The following is a 21,209-nucleotide window of genomic DNA, read 5'->3' as shown; positions in this document are numbered from 1 at the left end:
CAAAATAAAATCATGTTTGCATGTGCTGTTTCTTCCACCGGTTTAATGTTTTAGCCTAACTAAAGCATCTCCCTGATGCAGTGAGTGTCTGATTATCTGCGTGGCCAGCCTGTTTGTAAAACGGGAGGATTGTGGCTGTGAAACCTCAGGAGTTCCTGGGCCAGCTCTAGCTGCGCCAGGGTCAGAAAAGCTTTGCCTGTGCCTGAAGTCGAGTGTGGTTGATGCTTTGTCAGGGCTCTCAGATGCCTTTTCCTCAAGAGCCAGCATTGTATTGGTGTGGCCATGTCCCCCTGGTAGCCCCAGACTCTCTGTGACCCCACAGAGTATCTGTCATTCATTGTGGCATTGCTGGAGGGTGGATCCTCTGTGAGTTTGCTCAGGAGCTGCCACGTGCTGTGAGTGTGCAGGGAAGCTGGAGCAGCAGAACCAGCAGAGGCTGGGGGGGATCCCTGTCCCGTGCTCTTGCTCATTGCAACAACTGCACGGGTGTTCCCCGTGAGCCACAAACACAGCAAATGCTCCTTTCCAGTTAGCAGCAGAAACTCACCTCGTTCAGCTCCAGGGCATGCTGAAGAGTTGTTTTGGTGACAGCGTGGCAAGCTGCTGCGCACCAAATGTTAAGTGTCTGTTTCCCTGTCTCCACTTGCAGCCAATGTTTTCTGTCGCACCGAGCTTAGCCACCAACGCGTCAGCCGCCTTCAACCCCTACCTGGGGCCCGTGTCCCCAGGCCTGGTCCCTGCTGAGATCCTGCCCACGGCCCCGATGCTGGTGACAGGGAACCCCGGCGTGCCAGTTCCTACTGCCGCCGCCGCCGCCGCCCAGAAGCTGATGAGGACAGACAGGCTGGAGGTAGGAGCTGGCTGCTGGAACTTCCTCTCACAAATGCTGTCCTTTATTATGTCTTCTAGGTGGGAAATACTTTCCTTGTGAAAGCAAATAATGCAGGTTTCACTTGGGCTGGTAATGTGGTATCTGTGTGATGGTAAGAACGAGGAGTGACAGAGTGATTGTACCGTAAGTTCAGGCTGCCACTCTGCTTCTGACCCTCCCTTGCAGAAAGAAATGGGAATATTTAGGAATGATCGTGGCAGCAGCAAGGGTGCCACGAAGCCATTAGTGTGTGCCCAGAAGGCGTTGGCATGGTGGGGGCACAGCCCCTGAGCACTAGGGAGAGGTGCAGAGCTGCAGCTGCTGGGTGCAGATGACTTGGCCTCTCTGGCTGGGGCAGACGGTGCCCCCGCTCCCCTGCTGGCCTCCCGCACCTGGCTTATCATCCCTGCTACAACCCTGACAAGTGTCCGTGCTCTTGAGCTGCTGCTCTCCCTCGCTCCGAATCTCTCTTATCTGAAAGGCCTGACAGTGTTTTTAGCACCTTATCGGTGCTTTGGCAGCGTGGGCGGGGAGCCAGGGACGGGCTGCAGGCTGCCGTGAGCTTGGGGCACAGCCTGAGAGCTCAGCCTGAGAGCATGGAGCTCAGCCTGAGAGCGTGGAGCTCAGCCTGAGAGCACAGCCTGAGAACATAGAGCTCAGCCTGAGAGCATGGAGCATAGCCTGAGAGCATGGAGCTCAGCCTGAGAGCGTGGAGCACAGCCTGAGAGCACAGCCTGAGAGCTCAGCCTGAGAACGTGGAGCACAGCCTGAGAGCTCAGCCTGAGAGCATGGAGCTCAGCCTGAGAGCATGGAGCTCAGCCTGAGAGCACAGCCTGAGAACATAGAGCTCAGCCTGAGAGTGTGGAGCACAGCCTGAGAGCGTGGAGCTCAGCCTGAGAGCATGGAGCTCAGCCTGAGAGCGTGGAGCTCAGCCTGAGAGTGTGGAGCACCGCCTGAGGGCATGGAGCTCAGCCTGAGAGCGTGGAGCTCAGCCTGAGAGCACAGCCTGAGAGCTCAGCCTGAGAACATGGAGCACAGCCTGAGAGCTCAGCCTGAGAGCGTGGAGCACAGCCTGAGAGCTCCGCCTGAGAGCGTGGAGCTCAGCCTGAGAGCGTGGAGCTCAGCCTGAGAGCGTGGAGCTCAGCCTGAGAGTGTGGATCACATCCTGAAAGCACAGCCTGAGAACGTAGAGCTCAGCCCCTGGGCACAGCCTGAGAGCAGGTGCTTGGCAGCCCTGGCTGGGTTAAAAGGCAGCGAGAGGGGAGGCTGAGCAGCCGGGCTGCTCTGCTGTCACCTGGTGTGTGCTGTCACCTGGTGTGTGCTGGACACGGCAGGGTGAGGGCTCAAGGCTGCTGGTCTCCCTTCTGGCAGTGGGTCTGCTCACTGAGCTCAGGGAGCACGCTGGGAGGAGCAAGAAGGATCTCTGTTTTATGCAGCCTGCTGTATTTGTAACTCTGTTCCTTCTGCCTGTGCATCTGCACTAACAGGGATTAACTCTCCTTCCAAGGGAAATGAATTCCTTTTCCTTAGCTGCATCCCTGACTGACAGGCTGCTGCTCGGAAGGGGCGAGCTGGGAGCAGTGTGGAGGTCATCTGGCAGCCAGCATTTCCCGCTGCTGCTGTCACTATTCTCAGAGCTCACATCACCACAGGTCACCCTCCTGTGGGATCACATCATTTCCCTTTTTAGAGATGTTTTCCCCAAGGGAAGCGTTCCCCAAAGCATGCTCAGGTTGCAGGGAGGCAGCCATGCCGAGCTCTGAGCTGGCACAGAGGTGGCTGGTTGTAATCACCCAGGGATGATTTTCCCTTGAGGACTCTGTTTAAAGATGGACACCTGCCAGAGGTGGATTAAAACCAAAATGCAATTAGGTAAATTCATAAATAAATCATAATGGATTTGGAAATGAGTATGGAGAGGAGGATGCCTATGGTGGGAACCCTTTGGGTTGTGCTGCCAAGATCAGCTGCTGTGTTTGATTGTGCTTCCAGCCCTGCAGTGCCCATGGATGGTCAGTGTGGGACATGAGGCCTCAAAAGCAGCCTGGTCATAAGCAGGATGTACCCATTGTCCCCAAGCAGCCAGGGAAGCAGGAGCACCCTTTATGTGCCCCTCCAGGGCAGCCCTGGTGCTGGCCACGGGCTGTGACCGCTGTGCACAGGGAGCTGATGTCATCTGGGACCTCAGCAGGCAGGATTTGTCCCTCTGGATGCTGCATTCTCTTGATGCTGCTGCTCAGAGAAGTGGTGCACTGCTGAGCCAAACTCCTCTGCATGAGAGGGAGATGCTAGAGTGGCACTCTCAGGGTCACAATACTGTTTTTCCCTTCTGCAAATTCAGTTTAAGCAGTGAAACATGTAGGTGAGAACATAACTTGCAAATGCTTTCCAGTACAGTGGTCATCTGATCTGGAGTATCCAAATTTAGTATCCAAACACTAAACAAGCATGTAAATTTTATGAGCAGCAAAATATTTGAATGTACTTTATAGGCTACAGAAACACAGAATGGATTTTGGAGATTCTGCATGACCTGGCTGTTACCTCCCAGAGGAGCCAGCAGTGTCTACCTGCCCTTCCAGGGAGCTGCAGCTGCGGCATTGCCATTTGTTATGGCATGATCAGAGCTTTATAAGGCTCCACTCACTCACTCTCCCTTGGAATGAACTGTCCTGGAGAAAAATAACCACAATGATGTTAGCATCTAATCTTGGACTATGATTGGTTCTGCTTAGAATTTTAAATATTTGTTTTCAAGAGTGATATACTCTGGCAGGAATTAAGTCAGCACACGTTCTGGCACACAGACCCAGGCTGTTCCCAGGCTGAAAGCTCTCAGTAAGCACACCTGGGGTTCTCAGGGATGCAGGCAGACACCACAGCTCTGTCGGGCAGCACTGTGTCTCCTGAATTAATGTGAGTCTTGGTGAAGTGAGGTCAGTGACTGATACTAGCAGTGGGATGGCTTTCATCTGGATTTCACACTGACAGCGTGCAGCTGTTGGGTGTCCAGTGCTTTCAGCCACTCCTGTAAGGAATCTGCATCTCAGGATGGAAATGTCATGGCTTCAGGCTTTTCCATAGCTTTCCTCACACTCCTCCCCTGCAGGAAATATCTCAAACAAAGTGTGGTTCTTCAGTGAACTAGAAAAGAAGCAAGAAGGACAGAGAGAGAGAAAAAGGAATTGCCTAACACTTTATCAAAACCAGCTGTTTCTGTTGGAATGCCATCATTTTCTATTAGAAGTGTTCCCAAGTCAGGAATGACCACAGCCAAGCTGCTGTTTCTTGCTTGGTTCTTACATGCCAGGCTTTGCCAGAAAGAAGCAGCTTAGAAGTTCTTGGAGCTGGTCAGCTGTGGGTGATCAGATCAGGGCTGTTGTGCTGGCTGGCATGTGTCACTGCAGGGGGCTGGACCAGGGAAGGGATCTGGCTGCAGGATTACCTGGCAGGCCAGTGGTTCTTTTCCAGCCCAGGAATTTGCCTGAGCTGTTTCTGGCGTGCTGCAGAATCTGTTCTGTGGGCCCTGAGCAAGAGGGCACAGGATGAGCAGGGGCCATGGCGGGGCTGGGCTTGACTCAGGTGGCTCAGGTGCCAATGCATACCTGGAGTCTGTCACCACGTAAAAAAAGCCTATGAGCAGGGTCCTGCAGGAATGGCCCTGGACAAATGTTTTCACACAGGACAAATGTTTTGACCTGGTCCTGGTCCTGCAGGGATCAGTTCATACCCATGGAGGATTTGCAGGTGGCACAGGCAGTGGCACGAGGGTTAAAGAGCAGCCAGAGGACTGGTGTGAAGGGAAACCAAACCACCACCAAATCTGGGTTGTTGCAGGGATCAGAGCTGAGGTCCTTGAGGAAATACTTATGATCCAAGCTCACAGGCACCCACCTTGAACAGGAAATTCCATCTGCTAAAGGGTTTTATTTTTATGCAGACCTGGTTGCTTTTGTCCCTTTGTTTCCTGCGGCCTTTGGAAATCTGGGATGCAGAGTGTGTTTTGTTGGCAGTTTGGGGAGAGCTGACCGTGACAGGAGCCCACGTCAGTCTGTCAGTCAGTGTGTCAGACACAGGGCTGGCACGTGTGCAGAGGGGGCTGGTGTTTGTCACACTGGTGGCACAGTCCGTGTCTGTGTGGGCTCGGGGCTGGCTGGAGCCCCCGGGGACACTGCAGGGGCTGTCACCCACGCAGCTGCAGTGTCTGAGCCCTCAGCTCCATCTGGCTGCTGGCAGTGGCTGCTCCGGCTGTGCTGCTGCTGTTCCTCACCTCCCCAGGGTGATGGCTGGGCAGCACAGAGGCTGTGCCACCCCCGTGGGCTCGGCTTGCTGTCTCCTGGCAGGTGCCTGGATCCTGGGGGCACATGGACACAGAGTGCCCACCCGGTGGGGCTCCCTGGGGGTGGCCACACACCATCCACTCACCCTAATGAGCACATGGAGCACAGCCAGGTCACAGCAGGGCATGGCCGAGCACCTTGGGGTGCTTGGGTGGTGCCCAAGAGCAGCCACGGCACATTTCAGGAGACAGAAACAGCCCCCTGGGCAGCTCAGTGGGAGCCAGAGTGACACCTGCTGTGTGCTTGGCTCTGGTCACGGTGGGGTTTCATGCTCCTTGACAGCAGAAGTGGCTCTGGGGAAGCCAGTCTCTGCTGCCAGGTTCCTGAGCCCCCCATCCCACGGCAGTGCACCGCCTGGGCCAGGCCCCTTCCTCATGGTGCTCTGGCAGATTTTCAGAAAGCTTGTCTCTGCTCCAAGCCGTGCCTGTGACACCCATCACCCAAAGTAAGTGTCTTTCTTTTCCTGGTGTCACAGGTGTGTCGAGAGTACCAGCGTGGGAACTGCAACAGGGGAGAGAACGACTGCCGGTTCGCTCACCCCGCCGACAGCGCCATGATCGACACCAACGACAACACCGTCACCGTCTGCATGGATTACATCAAAGGGAGGTGCTCCCGGGAAAAGTGCAAATATTTTCACCCTCCTGCACACCTGCAAGCCAAGATCAAGGCTGCCCAGTACCAGGTTAACCAAGCTGCAGCTGCCCAAGCAGCAGCGACTGCAGCTGCCATGGTGAGTGTGGGAGCGCTCGTGGACGTAGACGTACATTGAGGAGAGGCAATGGTGGATGTGTGTTTGTCCTTGCTGAGGAGGGTGCGTGTGCTTGGGGACCCCGGTCACTACCCAGTGCAATGAGCTTTCTCAGCATGTGGTGCCAGATCTGCTGTGAAGTAGTTCCAGACCATTGAGGTGTTTGACTAATTTTGCCTGCTGATGTCCGGAGTAGCTGTGTGTACCTCTGTGCGTGCATACGTGTGTGCGTGTCTGTACGTGTGGGCTCCTTGTGTCTCTGGTTGGCTGTACATCTGTGTGTGTGGGCAGATGTGGATCTGCCCAGCTGCACAGCCAGATAAATCCGTGTTTAGTTTCTGTAAGTCCGTGTTTGTAGAGGCGTAGTTTGGAGCGGATTGACCGTGTTGCTGCTGTCCCCGTCCCGTGTCCCCTAGGGCTGGCGGTGGCTGTCCGGGTGCAGTGCAGGCCCGTAGCTGTAGCAGCCGGGCCTGGGCCCCGTGAGGAGCTGGTGTGCTGGCGAGGCAAGGGCAGCACCGGGGGGCTGTGGTGGCAGGGGTCCCGCCTGTGCTGAGCCGTGGGTGTGGGAAGCGGAGCACAGAGGGGGCGGCAGGGCCGGCGGGGCGAGGCGGTGGCTGTGCGTGGCCGTGAGCCCGGCTGTGCGGGCACCCCCTGCCGCCCCGCTGCCCTGCCCGTCGGCCCGTGCATGCCTAGTCTTGTTACCGTTGTACACGGCATCCGGTGATTTGTTTTTATTTGTTTTTTCTCACCTCCCCAAATGCACTGCTGCCCCCATGACGCACCTCTGCTTGCTGTTTATGTTAATGCGCTTGACCCCACTGGCCATTGCCATCATGTGCTCGCTGCCTGCTAATTAAGACTCAGTCGGCTGTCAAATCACTGAAGCGACCCCTCGAGGCAACCTTTGACCTGGTACTATGACCTTTCACCTTTTAGCTTGGCATGTAGCTGTATCGTAGAGTCGAGTTTGGGGTTAATGTGTAGCAATGGAACCTCCCGGTTTCCCTCCCCGCGTCCCCGGCAAAGGGCGTGCGGGCGGCCGGGCCAGGCTGGGTGCCCTCCCTGCCGCCCCCGCGTTCCGCCGGCCCCTTCCCGTCCCCTCCCCTGTCCCTGTCCCTGTCCCTGTCCCTGTCCCTCCCGGGTGCCGGCGCAGGGGCGTTGGCATGGCTTGGTGGCGCGGAGGCGGCCGGGGCCAGCATGCGGCGCGCTCTGCATGCCCGGGCAGCGCTGGGGCCCGGGGACTGGGGTGTCACCACGGCCCTGCCATCCACTCCAGACGGTGACTATTAACATGGCTTCTATGTGTGATCCTCATGGAGCTAGCAGTGCTGCTTCCCCGAGAGCCTCGCTCCTGGCCCACCCGAAGCTTTCCCTGGCGTGGCACTGATGCCGGTGCCCGCGGCGGCTGTCCCGCCGCTCCCTGTGCCGCTGTCGTGGTAGGCAAACAGTGCTCCCTGGAAAGCTGTTCCCTCGCCTTTTATTTGGTAGTTCAGTCTGCTATGCCGCTTGCTTGCTCATGGAGAAACATGGTGCTGCCTGGTTATTTTGCCTTCTACTGATTTTTCTTTTTTCCTTTTTCTCTCTCCTTTTCTCCTCCCTCCCTCCCTCCCTCCCTCCCTCCCTCCTTCTTTCCCATCCTCCTCCACACCCCACCCACCCTCTCCCCTTTTTTCTTTCTTTTTGTTACTGGACTTTATTTTTATACCCATCCACCATTCAGGGAATTCCTCAAGCTGTACTTCCCCCCTTACCAAAGAGGCCTGCGCTTGAAAAAACCAATGGTGCCACCGCAGTCTTTAACACTGGTATCTTCCAATACCAGCAAGCTCTTGCCAACATGCAGTTACAGCAGCATACAGCCTTTCTCCCACCAGGTAAGTGCATCACTGGTGCCTTTCCAGGGGCGGGGCAGGGGGATTTCTGGGAGCAGCACTCTAGGAGGCAGCTGTAGGTCGCTGGTGCAAACGCGGTGTGCGCTGAGGCCGCTGTGCCAGGCTCGGGCAGCTCCTCCAGGCAGGGCACGGCAGTGCCCCTGCCCCTGGGCACAGGAGGGCTGCCTGTGGGCACGCTGCCTTCTCTCTGCTCCTCGCAGAAACTGGGCGGGACTTCTCCAGTCTAACACAAAATCAGCATCATGCTCTCTCACCCAAATCAGAATTTGAAATCTCCTCTCTCCTTCCTCTTTCCCTGGATTAACTGCTCTTCCTTCCATATCCCTCCGCTGTTGTGCTTGTTTCCCTGTAAGACCCCTTGGCCTTGGCAGCAGTGGCTCTGAGTCACACACACGCAGGGGTTTTTTAATGAGGTTTTCATGGGGTGCAGTGATCCCAGGCAGCACAGGCAGTCTCACAGGTGGAGAAACACAAACCTACACAAGCAGTCACAGCTTGGGCATCCACCGCTGATGTCTCAGGGCTGGTCTTGGACTGAGTAAAGCCAAGTGCTTGTTCTCAGCCAAGAGTCCTGGTGTAATTGGTGAAGAGTTGATGGCTCTACTATGGATTAAGCAGAAATACTTTTGGAGGACTTGTGATGGGACATAAAGCTGGAATACGTGCTTTGGTTCTGCTGATGGCACTGCATGAGAAATGATCTCCAGTATGTCCTGGGAGCTTCTGCCCTTGGTTACACAGCTGAGGTAGTTTGTTACACCTGAACCCACACTAAAGCAGCACCATCATTCCAGGAGTGTGCAGAGCTGATAGAGCTGTACTCAGAAATGGGATAGAGTCTGTGAGGACAGCCCCTCTTAATTCAGACTGGGAAGGGGAAGAAATACAGGTAATCAGTCTCTACCCAGAATTTTAAAGGATTTTATCCAGAGCATCTTCAGCAAGTATGTTCCCAGGAGATCAGTACAGTGCCCTTTACTATTCTGTCATGATCTGGCATGCAACCACTTGTGTACTTTAAATGGCACAAAAATCAGTTTCTTGATCTAGTGCATTTTAATAATGCAAAAATGCATTGCAGCCACTGAAATGTATTGGTAAATGTTGCAAAGCTTGCTGGAATCAATAGCAAGATGGGTTGGGTAAGCTGCAGGTCAGATCCCTAGCCCACATATTAAAATTCATATAAAAATGCATATGCAGTCATAGACTCATGGAACCACTGGATGGCTGGGGTTGGGAAGGGCCTTAAAGACCACCTCATTGCAAACCCCTGCCATGGGGAGACACCTTCCAATAGACCAGGCTGCTCAGAGCTCAGAGCCCCATCCAGATAGACTCAGAATCCTTCCTATGAATGTTAAACAATTTACAGATCTCTTTTGGCACAGCATGACTAGTGGGGTCTGTAAACTGCAATTTTCCAGCTTCCATGAAAGCAGCAAGGGGCTGGATGGTTCCTGGAAATGCTGGAGCTGCCTTTGTGCTTCCCCCTGGAACTCAGGAGCTGGGGTTGTGGTTTGTGTATGCCAGACCCCATTTGCACCTCATCATAGACTGGGGTCTTTCCCACTGGCTCTTGACACACCTTACCTCAGCTCTTCCTCCAGCAGATCCACACTGAAACCTCCAGGAGCTTGGCAGTGGTTCTTGAGCTTCATTAGACCTTTCCTGACCACTGGAGTTTAGTATATGTTACACAATAAAAGTAAGGGAGTTTTTAGCCTGAGCTATTATAAATTCTCTCTTTATATTTTTCAGATAGCTGCAATTTGAGCTTTCCAGTAGTCCAGTACTTTCCAAAAAGTTTGAAAAATGACTTTGGCACCTTGCCCTTTTTAGTTTTCCGCTTCAAATGAGCTGGGATCAGTTCCTGTTTGGGCTCAGTCACATGGACACAGAGTTTCTCCATCTGTCCCTGCAAAGCCATGGAGAGCACAGAGCGTGGGTGCCCCCAGCTCCACGGCCACGGAGCAGGGCCAGGGCAGCTCAGTGGGATCTGAATTAAAGTGACATTTTTCAGGTTCACACACCCAAGGTGTGAGTGTTCCTAGTTGCTCCAGGCAGAGTGTGCAGGAGGGCTGGAGGGGGGGACACCTGCAGAACCTACACAGGGTGGGTGTGCCCTGGGCAGGACCCTCCCCTCTGCAGGGCACTTCACTCCTCATGTTTTCCCACTGATACTGCAGGAAACCTCAGATACCTCTTCTGAATTGTAAGGCATTGTTCTGGCTGCCTGTGTGCCAGGGATGTGATCACATCCAGGGAGCATCCATGCCTGGGAGTGGACACTGCACTCCAGCACCCCTTAAGTGATTAAATGTTCTTCAGACATGCACATCACCTCTCTCAACTAAAGCTCCCTCTGTGCACAGCTCCCCTCTTGAGGGGTCCCCGAAACCATGGCTGCTGGAAGCTGTCCCCAGGCTGAGAGGGGAGTTCAGGGGTGTGGCAAGAAAGAGCCAGGAACGTTTGTGCTGTTGAGATAAGGGCAGTTAGTGTGCCGAGTCAGGAGGCTCTGCATGCCTGGGTTTGGTCCCTGGGTCCTGGCTGCCAGCTGGGGACACCTTGGCAGACGTGGGTGACCCTCCCTCTGTGAATGTGCAGCGCTCCAGGTCCTCAGACCTTCAGCTGCTCCATGTCCTGCAGTGCTCCTGGAGCTGCCGCAGTGCTCCTGGGGCAGCTGAGTGACATCCTGCCCAGTGCCTGGGACCATGCTGTGCCTCAGCTCCCTTCTCCTCAGGAGTGTGAGTGCAGCTGCTCGGCCCCAGGTGTGCCCCCAGGTGACCAGACTGGCCTCCAGAGCAAGGGGTCAGGTTGGCAGGATGCTCCCAGGAGTTGGGTGGTGCAGCTGCAAGGGGCAGGGTGGCAGCTGAACCCCAGAGCCCATGAGGAAAGGCTGCAGCTCCCTGTGCCTTGTGTTAACCCATTGTGTGTTTGTTCAATTGCTGCAGCTTCAGCACCAGAGACTCCCTTGCTCCTGCCTGGGACTCAGTGCCCAGAGGCTTTCCTAAGGGGACTTTTCTCCCTGGGGCTGCTGGGCCTGTGCAAAACCACTGCTCTCCCCCAAAATATTGGGGAGGGAAAGGTCACACACCGCTGCTCACCTCCACAGGAGTGCTTGTGCTGTCTGGAGTGTTGTTTTTAATTAGGTGTTAGTAGATTGGGCAGGAAAAATAGACTGAGGGGATAATACAAAGGAGAAAAGAGAAAAAAATAATTAAAACAACAGTAAACCTAGAATATTTATAGAAATAGCTTTATTGTGTTGCAGAAATAATCTGGTTATGAAGTTGTGGTCATTTAGGTCAAAACATCCTCAAATTAAAAATCTGCCTTGTGCCGAACAGCCAGGGAACATTAAAAGTGAACATTCATTATTCATGTGTTCTCATTAGTAAGTCAAAGCTTCTGAAGTCAAGCTGAATATTAGGATCATAGCAAAAATTATTTTTATTACTGGTAAGAGGGTCATAAAGCATAATATCTGTATTTGGGAATTATGCCACCCCAGCAAGCATTCCACTTTCTGCCTCATGTTCATTTGCTTTAATTCCTTTCAAAACTGTGTGCACTGGTCATAGTGTTAATGATGATCATTCAGACTGAAATTTGGAGCTTTTCACTGAACAGTGTTACAGGGATGTTTTCGAGTGGTTGTAACACCCAGCAATGTGTAGCAGGTGTAACATACCCTTGTGCAGGGGGACCATTGCAGGGTGCACAGCCGTGTGCATGGGGCACCTCTGCAGAGCCACAGCTCAGAGCTTCTGCTCTGAAACCCCATTAATGCCCACAAGAGGGACCAAGAAAGCAGTTCTGCTTACTGTTTGTACTTTTTAGCCAAATTCTACTCCATTTTTTAATCTTGCAGGTGATTCCCTTGGCTTCAGCCGTGATTTGTGCCGGGGGAGGTCAGGAGAGGCGCCCTTCCTTTACCCTTTCTTTGCCAATGTGCTCAGTCTCTTCCTTGACACAGGAGTAATTAGGGAACAGGATGATGCCCTTGCCTTTGTTGCCTTACAGATGCAGCAGTGACAGAGGATAACCTTGGCCCCAGCAGTAATTAAACTGGCCTGATTCTTCCCTGCACAGTTAAATGCTCCTGAGGCTGTGCATCCCCTCCAGCGCTGGGCACGGCTGGAGCTGTTTCCTGTCCCCAGTACAGCCCTGGGATGTCTGCTAGGATATGTTTCCATTCCCACTGCAATCTCATTACCAGAGTTCAGAGTGTTTTCTGTTTCTGCTGTGTCACTCATCATTAACAGTGTTAATAAATGTTATTTGTTAAATTAAAAAGTAAATAGTTTATTAAAATGGATATTCTGGAAGATCAGTATATGTTTATAATCTTGGAAGCAGAAATAGAAGATTGTGAGATCAGTCTGGTGGAAGGCATTTTGCTCTGTAACTTAGAGAATTGCTGGCTTGGTGATACTTAAAAATGATGCCAGAATGATCCTAAAAACACCTTCCTGCTCTGGCTCTGGTTGCAGGGCAGAACTCTGCAGGTGTGTGGCCTGAAGGGAGTTGGGGCTGTGACCCCAGGCACCAGCAGCTTAAATACATCCTACAATGTAGAACAGAAGGCTGAGCAGGGCTTGTGAGGTGTCACTGGGAGCTGCTCAGGGCACAGGGACCATTCAGCCACTGCTCGGAGAGGAGAGGAGAGGAGAGGAGAGGAGAGGAGAGGAGAGGAGAGGAGAGGAGAGGAGAGGAGAGGAGAGGCTCTCTGTCCCACTGTCCATCTGCCTGGATGGCTCCAACAAGGACAGCAGGGCCTGGTCCCTGGTCCCTGCGCTGGGGACCGCAGGCACCAGGCAGGGTGAGTTTGGAGCATCTCTTGTGATCTGAGGAGAGCAGGGAAAGGACCATGACAAGGCGTTTGTCAAAAGGCAGGAAGGTTTCAGGAGCTGTGAGTTAGAGCTGAGGAAGGCTTTCCTGGCCGTGGAGGGCCCGGCAGGGTCCCAGCACAGCTCCACCCGTCCCTGAGGCCTCGTTCTAACGGATCACTGTGCTATTGTGTGGTTTGATTGTGCTGACAGTTACATGCCACTGTGCCCGTAATAACAATTTTTCTTCTTTGTTCAATGAAATTTCTAATTACACGTGTGATGGGTTGTTTTAATTCTTTTCCCTTTCCAAATCCACCTTCCTGTTGCAATGCATGATGAGCAGGCTCAATATTGTGCATGACACCCGCTACAAGTGTTGGTAGGTGCCAGCTTTGTTTCTTGATTATCTTAAACCTGTGGTGCAGCTCACAGACCCTCAAAATCCACTGCTAGATTTAATGTACAGCCCTCGTGCCAGTCCATCTCCCCGAGCCTCCTGCACTAACACCTGTCAATTAAATGTGATTGTTTTATTTAATTGACATGGACACGTAGATGTTAATTTTGTACAGCAGTTTTTAATTGCACATTGTTCCTTGGTGGATTTTGACTGGACTATGAGTTCCAGTGTTTAGAACCTATCTTATGTTAACTAAAGACTGTATCTTACCATAACCACGTAGCTGTATTCTGTCCTTCTACAAGATTAATTTCTGTTAGCAGTTAATATTTGGGTTGAATTTCTAAAGGACAAAAATTTGTAAATGTAAGGGCATTGAAAAAGCTCTCCTGTTGTTTTTCATATTGAAATGGTTAAGCTTGTTTGTGTCGATTTTCTTGATTTGATGGTAACAAGCATTTTCCCCTTTTTTTTCTCTTCCATCTCCCTCCCCTCCCTCCTGGAATGCTGTCCTGCTTTGCACTGTGGTTGCATGTCACGCGCTGGCAATGGTGTCTCGGGCTTTCTGCTGTGGTAAACCATGCTCAATGACCCTCCCACGTGTCGCTCTGGTCCCATACTGCTACACTCTTCTGTACGTTTGCTTATTTGATTTTCCTTCCGAAAGTTCCCATGGTGCACGGTGCTACGCCAGCCACTGTGTCTGCAGCAACAACATCTGCCACAAGTGTTCCCTTCGCTGCAACAGCCACAGCCAACCAGGTTTGCTAATTTACAGCTTTGTTCCTTACAGACAACTCGAAATCGGTGCTTTAATGAGCATGGGGGTTTGGATCTGACCTCTTGTTGGCCTACACATTCTCTCAGAGAGCTGCAGCACAGCTTAATCAGCCCTTAGCTGTGCTCCAAAGGTGCTGCAGTTCCATTTCTGATGCTAAAAATAATTGACAATAGAGTTTCTGAGTCAGTCTTGACATTTATAGGCCACGCTGCTTATTTCTGTTCTCAGGGATGCAAAGAGCAAGGGATAATACACAAACCCATGATTTATTTCCATTTCTGTGGAGCCAACAGCTCCTTTCAGTGCAGAACTCAGGGAAAGCCAGGGGAGTCTTTGTGCAGAGGGGTTGCAGGTTCTCACAGTCTGAGTTTAGCAGTCCAAACATGTTCTGACTCTCCTCTTCCAAGCGTAAAACAAAACCCTGTGAGCATGGGCCACACACAAAAAGGCTTCCTTGAAGCCTTGTGATTCTCCTTGGAATGGCCCATTGCTTTGACCAGAGCTCAAATAAGAAAATGCCCATTAGAGTCTGAGTTTATTTCTCAGTAGGCACCCCAGTCATTGCCGTGTTTGGATGTATTTCAGGAACATGAGAGTAAAGCTTTACCACGTAAGTGATTAGAAGTCCTGCCAGGAAAGCCAGAACCAGTGCTCTAAAGATGAGTCCCTGGGCCAGAGGAGCGGCTGGAGCTGCACCTGAGCACAGGACGCTGTCAGAAAAGCAGATTTCTGTGCAACACCTGGCTGAAACAATAAAAACGTTTTAAAGAGCCTCCTGTTCCTCTTCTAAGAGCTAATTATTTTTTGAGATTTGCTGGGCAGTTAGTTGTCCGTGCCAGGAAGCTGTCAGTCCTGGTCTGAAATACAGGTCTTGGTTCCAGCTCAGTGGGATGACATGTGTGCCCTTAGAAAGGGGAGCTCCAGGTTCTCCTCAGCACTTTACAGGTGTGCTCCCGTGCAGGTAAATGTCAATGTTAAGGCAGGCTCACCTGATGCACTCGGCTCCTGGCTCAGGACAGGTGGCTCCTCAGGACAGCCAGAGCTGCAGAGTGAGCCCCAGGGCCTTTGGCTTCGAGCCTTTGCACCTTTACCTGTTGAGCACTACCATTTTGTGCTGCCCCAGCTGTACAGCCCTCGTTAACCTGTCTGCTTCCTCATCTCTCAAAAATACAATTCCCAAATGGCATCATTGCAGTGACACCTAGGCATGCACATCCTGAGCCTCCAAAGGGACCTGGATATTGTAGAATGCCAAAACCAGCCCAGGTTAGTCTGCTCAGCAGCTAGCACGTTCTTCTCTTGAGAAATGTTTGCTGAATGAACAGCTCACTCAGGGCTTTAAACTTGGCCTAAGAATTTGTGTTTTGAAAAGCTAGTTCATAGGTGGGGCTACCTCTGCATATGTGTCACCTGTATGCCCAAAGTGTCTTAATATTGTAGTTATTGCACCAGACAGTTACTTGCAGTGTGTCTCTGTATCCTGTGCATGTCCTGAGGGTTGTGAGAACAAGACAAGCCACAGAAAAAGTCATTATTTTAAAATCCTCTCTCTGTTAGTAACCATGCACTTCCCAGGGAGACCACAGGGAAAACCTTCTGCTGGAGAATCTGGTCATTTCATGCCTTTCCTCCCCAGAGCCTCATAACCCCCTTAGTGCAGTTCTGCAGCCAAACCTCCATATATACATATATGCCCATATATGTATATACCCTGTGAGCAATGCTGAAGGTATTTAATGCCACCCAATGCCGTGTGCCTGCATGCCAAAGGCTTATAAAGATGTGGCCCTTCATCTGCCCGGGCTGGTGTGGAAGGTCCTTGGTCTGTTCGACAGCACTGCCCCTGATGCTGCTCCAGTCGGGTGCCGCAGCCTGTCCTGCAGCAGCAGGAAAACATGGTATGAGAAGCTTCATTCTGCTCCAAGCCCATTTCTGTGGAGTTGGCAATGCTGTGATGTGTGAGCTGCCAGGGGAGGAGAGGGCACACGGGTGGAAAAACAGCAGCAGGACCTGCCAATGAGTTAGCTGAGAAGAAATCCCTGTTCTCTTTACTGGGCAGATCCACAGGCCAGCCTTGGTGCCCCTCAGGAAGAAGTGTCTTTCCAAGTGCCACAGCCATTTGGGATTGTGCAAATCCACGTTGTGTCCCAGGCCCCAGCACAGCTCCCTGTGCCTGGGCACGTCTGCTCCCCTGGGCGCTGCGGTGCCGCCGTGACCCACGGCCAGGGCGCGGTGTCACCTGTCAGTGGCACTGCTGGCACTGGGCTCCGTGTAATCCTGGCTTGCTAACAGCACACTGAGCAGGTGGGCCCGTGAGGGGAGCCACGTGCTCGGTCCCGTTCGTGCAGCCGAGCCCTTTGGGGTTGTTTCCCTGCCTGGGGAGGCTTGGCTTGCCGGCTGCTCCGCGCGGTGCCGCGGCTGCTGCAGGAAGGGCAGAGCCCTTCTCAGCCAGGCATCTTCACCAGCCATGAACATCAGACTCAGGGCATCGTCGGCTTGGCGTTCAAACCCCAGGACACTGACAGCAGTGAACACTTCACAAAATCACACTGAAACGAGGCCACTGTAGAATTCATCATCTGAGACACTGAAAGCACAGGATTTTGTGTAGGCCAACAAAAAGGGCTATTTTCAATTACTGCACTGCATGACTTGTAGATGTTAACTTCTCCTATTTCCTGAACAACCAGTAATACTTATTTATAATTGTCCAGTAGTACTTAACCCAGTGTTTTCCAGTTATAAGTTGCTATTGTAGCACTTCAGTTGACTTTAACTTATAGTTACGATATAAAATCCACCGACTCACAGCTGATCCTCCCTTTCCCAAACTGATGTTCTGTAGCAAATGCTGTGCCTCTGGGTGGGCTCATTGCACCTGTCACTCACTGTTTACATTTCTTACCTGTAGATACCCATAATATCTGCCGAACATCTGACTAGCCACAAGTATGTTACACAGATGTAGACATTTGGTCATCAAACAGTAAGTTCCCAATGTGTTGTTGCTGTATTTTTTCTTACTCTTATGTGTGCAATTTGTTGCTGTAAGGGACAGAATGTTTTTAACTTCTTTCTCATAAAACCAGTAAGCTTTGGGGGTGGAGGCTCTGACCCCCCTGAGGGGCCATTCCTCTCTGAGGGGAGATCCCACGGGTACCAGTGGCCACACTGTGTGTTAGTTTGTACATACCCACTCAGCAGAATCTGGGTTCAAAGGGATTTATGCTCTGTCTGTGGTGGCCTCAGCACTGGCCCGAGCTGCGGGCAGACTTGGGGGGAAGATGATTCCATCAGGTTCTCTTCAGAAAGAATGGCTTTTAAATCTCAAAATTTGGAACCCTAGCATTTCCTGGGTTTGGAAACACTTAATTCTCCTGTTGCGAGATTCCCCCCCTGCAGCCATCCTGTCCCAGGATGGCTCCTGTTTTGTGTTACCTTCCTCTCTCCTCCATTTCTGCCGTGTTTTTATTCAATTCCTTGGCCATAATGGAATTATTTCTGAGGGTGAGGACTGACCCTTTGGCCACAGTGGGTTTGTAATCACGGCTGCTCCTTTCAGCTGAGCATAAACATTGTTCAAGTGCTGGAGTGCTGCAGGGAGGGTGACTGGCACGGGCTGGGGCGGGTGGAATGCCTCGAGTGGGATGGGACGCTTCTGCTGCCCTGCAAGGACACAGCCCCGTGCGTGGAGCTGGGGCTGGGGTGTGTGACTGAGTCCCGGCTGTGCCGAGAACACTTTGTGCTCTTCCCTTCCCAGATGGTATCGGCGGCGAAGAGGCCGGATTTGGGTGGGAAGAGGCCGAGCTCATTAGCCATAGTGTATGTAAATACTGTCCAGCAGCACTGGGAACCCCTCAGCAGTGACATCACACATTGCATGTTAACGAGACGAAGCGAGACCGTGGGACTCCACTGCACACTGTTGCCTATCTACTTTGTACATTGAATTGGTATTTGTGCTGAGGTGATTTCTTGTCCAGGCCCGCAGCATCGTCCGCCTTTCCCGCGCGCTGCCCGGGCGCTGCTGGGGCTGCTCCCCACCGACGCCGCCCGGAAAGGCCGACGATGCTCTAAGCAGACATCTATTATGTATTGGTACGTCTGTAGACCAAGATATAATTTTTTAAAGTAAGTTTATTTCTTTCAAGGTTTACAAATAACAAAGGTGCACCTTGTATTTAAAATTGCCATTATAGATGAGAGCGTGCATGCACAGTAATTTTTTGTTTAAGAGTAATATTTTTAATGTAATAGATTGTAAGAAATGAGAAGAGAGGAATCTGACAGAGATGAATGTGCCAAGCAAAACCACAACTGTGTATATTTTAAAGCACATCAATGGCTTTAAGTACCACGTTGTTAAGGATTCTCATGAAGTGCCATAGACTGTACATCCATCAGAGTATTATTTCCGCAGTGTTATTTTCAGAACCACGTTTTCACTGACTTGATGAGTACTGATCAGTCAAAGGGCACCATTCTGTTTCAAACCAAAGCTGTCTCAGAAATGGCCAATTGCTCCTCACAGCCAGTGGGCAGCACCAGAGAGATGCTCCAGCTGTGCATAACCCTTATGGACAATATTATCTATAAACTCTCCCAAGGCGTTGTATGTCATATTTATGCATAGTTACTGTATAAGGTGATCTGCAAAGGGAAAAGCCATTTCTGAGACACAGTAACAAATGTTTGAGGAACTTCTTTTGCTCTATTTATAGCCTCTGTCTCGAGTCACAAGGACTATAAATGTTTTGCAGAGATGGGTTTCACTTTAATTCATCAAGTCCCGCGTCCGCGGCGACTCTAAACAAAGACGCAGAAGCACTGACAGCAGATGCATGACAAACCAAAATAGGACAAATGAGACGTTAATTAGTGTAGAAATTGGGTGGGTTAATACTCGGGTGAGTTTTATATGTGATTTTTTTTTGTTCAGATTAACTGCTTATAGCCTTAGAAAGCCTTTACAAAATAAAAACAAACAAATAGATGTGCATTCAAGTTCTAAGAATGGATTCATCCAAAGGAATTCCTTTTTGTGGTTTGGATGTTGCAGCCAGTAAAGGATATTTTTGCTCTGTTCAGCCAGGGGCTGCCTGGGGCCAGGCCCCGGGTGGGCAGGGAGGGAGAGGCGCGGGTTTGGTTCTAGAACTCGCCATACTCCGAGTTTACTGCGAGTTTTTATGCTTGAGAGAGATGCTTTATAGATAAGAATGATGTGTTGATTTTCCTGATTGTACTGTACATCTATTAAAGCCTTAGATTATTACATTACGGGTTAAAACCCATACCAATGTAATTTCAATCGTGTTAAGAAAGTATAGGTGACTTCACATGTTATTGTAGTGACTTACCATAGAGAATTTACTTATTTTTTTCTTGTTAAAAGTGTAGTTTTTATTTCTTACATTTATTAGCTCGTTTTCATTTTCTATTACCAGTTGATACCATTTCAGTTCATAGAATTTTGTTTTATTAGAGTTTACTGATGACTTTTTCAAAATACAAAAAAAAAAAAAGTAGTTTTCTTCATAACATACTCAGTTTGGAATCTATATGTAGTGTCTTATGAGTATTCGTATTATTGTTAACTAAATGATTTCTATTTTACTGATCTAATACGACAATGTAAGAATGTCAGTCATTGTTAGTTCTTGTCTAGTTTTCATTCAAAGAACAAAGATCTTTTATATGGATATCTTATAATTATATAATCATTGCTAAGTAAGAAGTTAAGTTGTTGCTATGGCAACGATCCTGGCAGACAATTGAGTAATATTTTGATGATTTATTTTGTTTGTAATTAGTTATTATGAAAAAAAAAATCTAGTTCCTAGATATTAGAAAAAATTTATTTTCTACTGTATCCATTTCAAATGTTAAAATATTGTTTAAATATTTTTTGAAATCCCTGAATATCAGGCCTTGTTATAAATAAGCTGCATAATCAATAGATCAAGGGACTTTTTGTTGATAATCCAAATACTCAAAGTTTACGTAACAAGAATTCTAGTGTGTGTGTGCAAACTCTTGAGGGTTGATTATGCTGCAGTTGGGACGTCGAGAGCGAAGGTTGACTTTTTGCACTTCTGTATATAGTCAAAAAAGAGAGAAACCTGTATAATAGTAAGATCTTATTTTGAATAAAAATGTCTATAATTACAAGGAGTTTTGTTAAGGCTAAATAAAATGACAGGCTGAACAAAATTGCTTGCAAAAGTGGCACAGAGTTAGCACTCCATCCCCCTTCCAAAAAGTTGCTTTGCTTTATGTGGACAGCTTGTAGTTTGCCAGGATTTTTTCAGCTGGAAAGATCTGCCATCCTTCCGAGATCTCATGACTGACAGAAGCTCCACTGGGTCAAATCTGCCTGAAAATCATTAAGAAACAAAAAAAAAGGAAAAAAAAAAAAAGGAAAAAAAGAAAAAAAAAAGCAGGTACTTCAGCCCATCCAGGGAATCATGGCTCAGATATTCCGTACATTATTCAAAATCTACTGCATGTTTAAAGTATCAAAATATATTAAAGATATATGCTATTCAAACCAGTTTCTGACAATTTCAGTGGTTTCTTGTTCACAAAAAAAGATTCTTCAAAACAAGTACTGACATTCACAGAGTTCAGCCATGGACAGGCAAACGGAACAGCGCCCGTAGCTGTAGGGTAGGGGATTGTTTTCTCTCGCAGTGGTCCTGTTCTTTCAGCAGGTGAGGAACAACCTGGGCGATCTGCCCTTTGCACGGAAGCCTTGCAGGAGCCCGCTCATCCTGTGCGTGCCAAGGCTGGGAGCAGGCTGGGGCTGGGAGCTGACAGCAATCAGTAATTAATGAATTCACGAGCTGCGCTCTGCAGCCCCCGGGCCATCTGCTGGAAGGACGGGCGTGCTTGGGTTTGCTCTTAATAACCACAGACTTACTTTGCTTGTAGTTGCTCCAGTTACGTACTCTGTCCTGGGCTGCAATTTGGGTTTATGCTTATTTTATTATTACTGCTATAGTTGACCTTGCTGTATGGAAAAAATAAAGTGAAATTGCCCTAATAAAAGTTCTCTTTCTTAATTATCTTTTCCTCTACCAGGTTTAAAGCGGCTCCACTGTGTTATGTAGGCTCTAACATGTCTGAGCACTTGTGGGACTGCCCACAATTTATTTTATTTGGTACTGGGGCTTCTCCGCACCAGCATGTTCCATCCACAGGATGTGTATTAAAATGCCACCTGTTGAGGATATTCCTGTTAGATCCTGGGGGTAAATGCAAAGCACCAGGATCTCTGGATCAGCCCCCGCTGTCGTTACCCTCCTGTGACGACACCTCTGAGATTCAGGGACACACTGGG

General features: G+C 50.2%; 1 protein-coding gene across 4 annotated transcripts in view; it reads left to right on the top strand.

The window, feature by feature from the left end:
- The window catches only part of MBNL1 (muscleblind like splicing regulator 1), a 59,714-nt gene extending 38,780 nt beyond the window's left edge, over positions 1–20,934 (top strand). Inside the window, exons 4-11 of one of the 4 annotated variants that reach the window (XM_066557101.1) lie at positions 650–850; positions 5,687–5,944; positions 6,821–6,874; positions 7,683–7,836; positions 13,033–13,068; positions 13,757–13,851; positions 16,782–16,856; positions 17,631–20,934. In XM_066557101.1, the coding sequence (XP_066413198.1) occupies positions 650–850; positions 5,687–5,944; positions 6,821–6,874; positions 7,683–7,836; positions 13,033–13,068; positions 13,757–13,851; positions 16,782–16,838 (855 nt within the window). In that variant the 3' untranslated portion in view covers positions 16,839–16,856; positions 17,631–20,934. The remainder of the gene's footprint in view (positions 1–649; positions 851–5,686; positions 5,945–6,820; positions 6,875–7,682; positions 7,837–13,032; positions 13,069–13,756; positions 13,852–16,781; positions 16,857–17,630) is intronic. The other 3 variants (XM_066557102.1, XM_066557103.1, XM_066557104.1) reach the window with 3 other exon arrangements.
- Positions 20,935–21,209: the final 275 nt, after the last annotated feature.

Source organism: Molothrus aeneus, chromosome 10, assembly GCF_037042795.1.
Source record: "Molothrus aeneus isolate 106 chromosome 10, BPBGC_Maene_1.0, whole genome shotgun sequence".
Taxonomy (NCBI): Eukaryota; Metazoa; Chordata; class Aves; order Passeriformes; family Icteridae; genus Molothrus; species Molothrus aeneus.
Note: the sequence above shows the minus strand (reverse complement) of the source record. Positions and strands in the feature narration are given on the sequence as shown.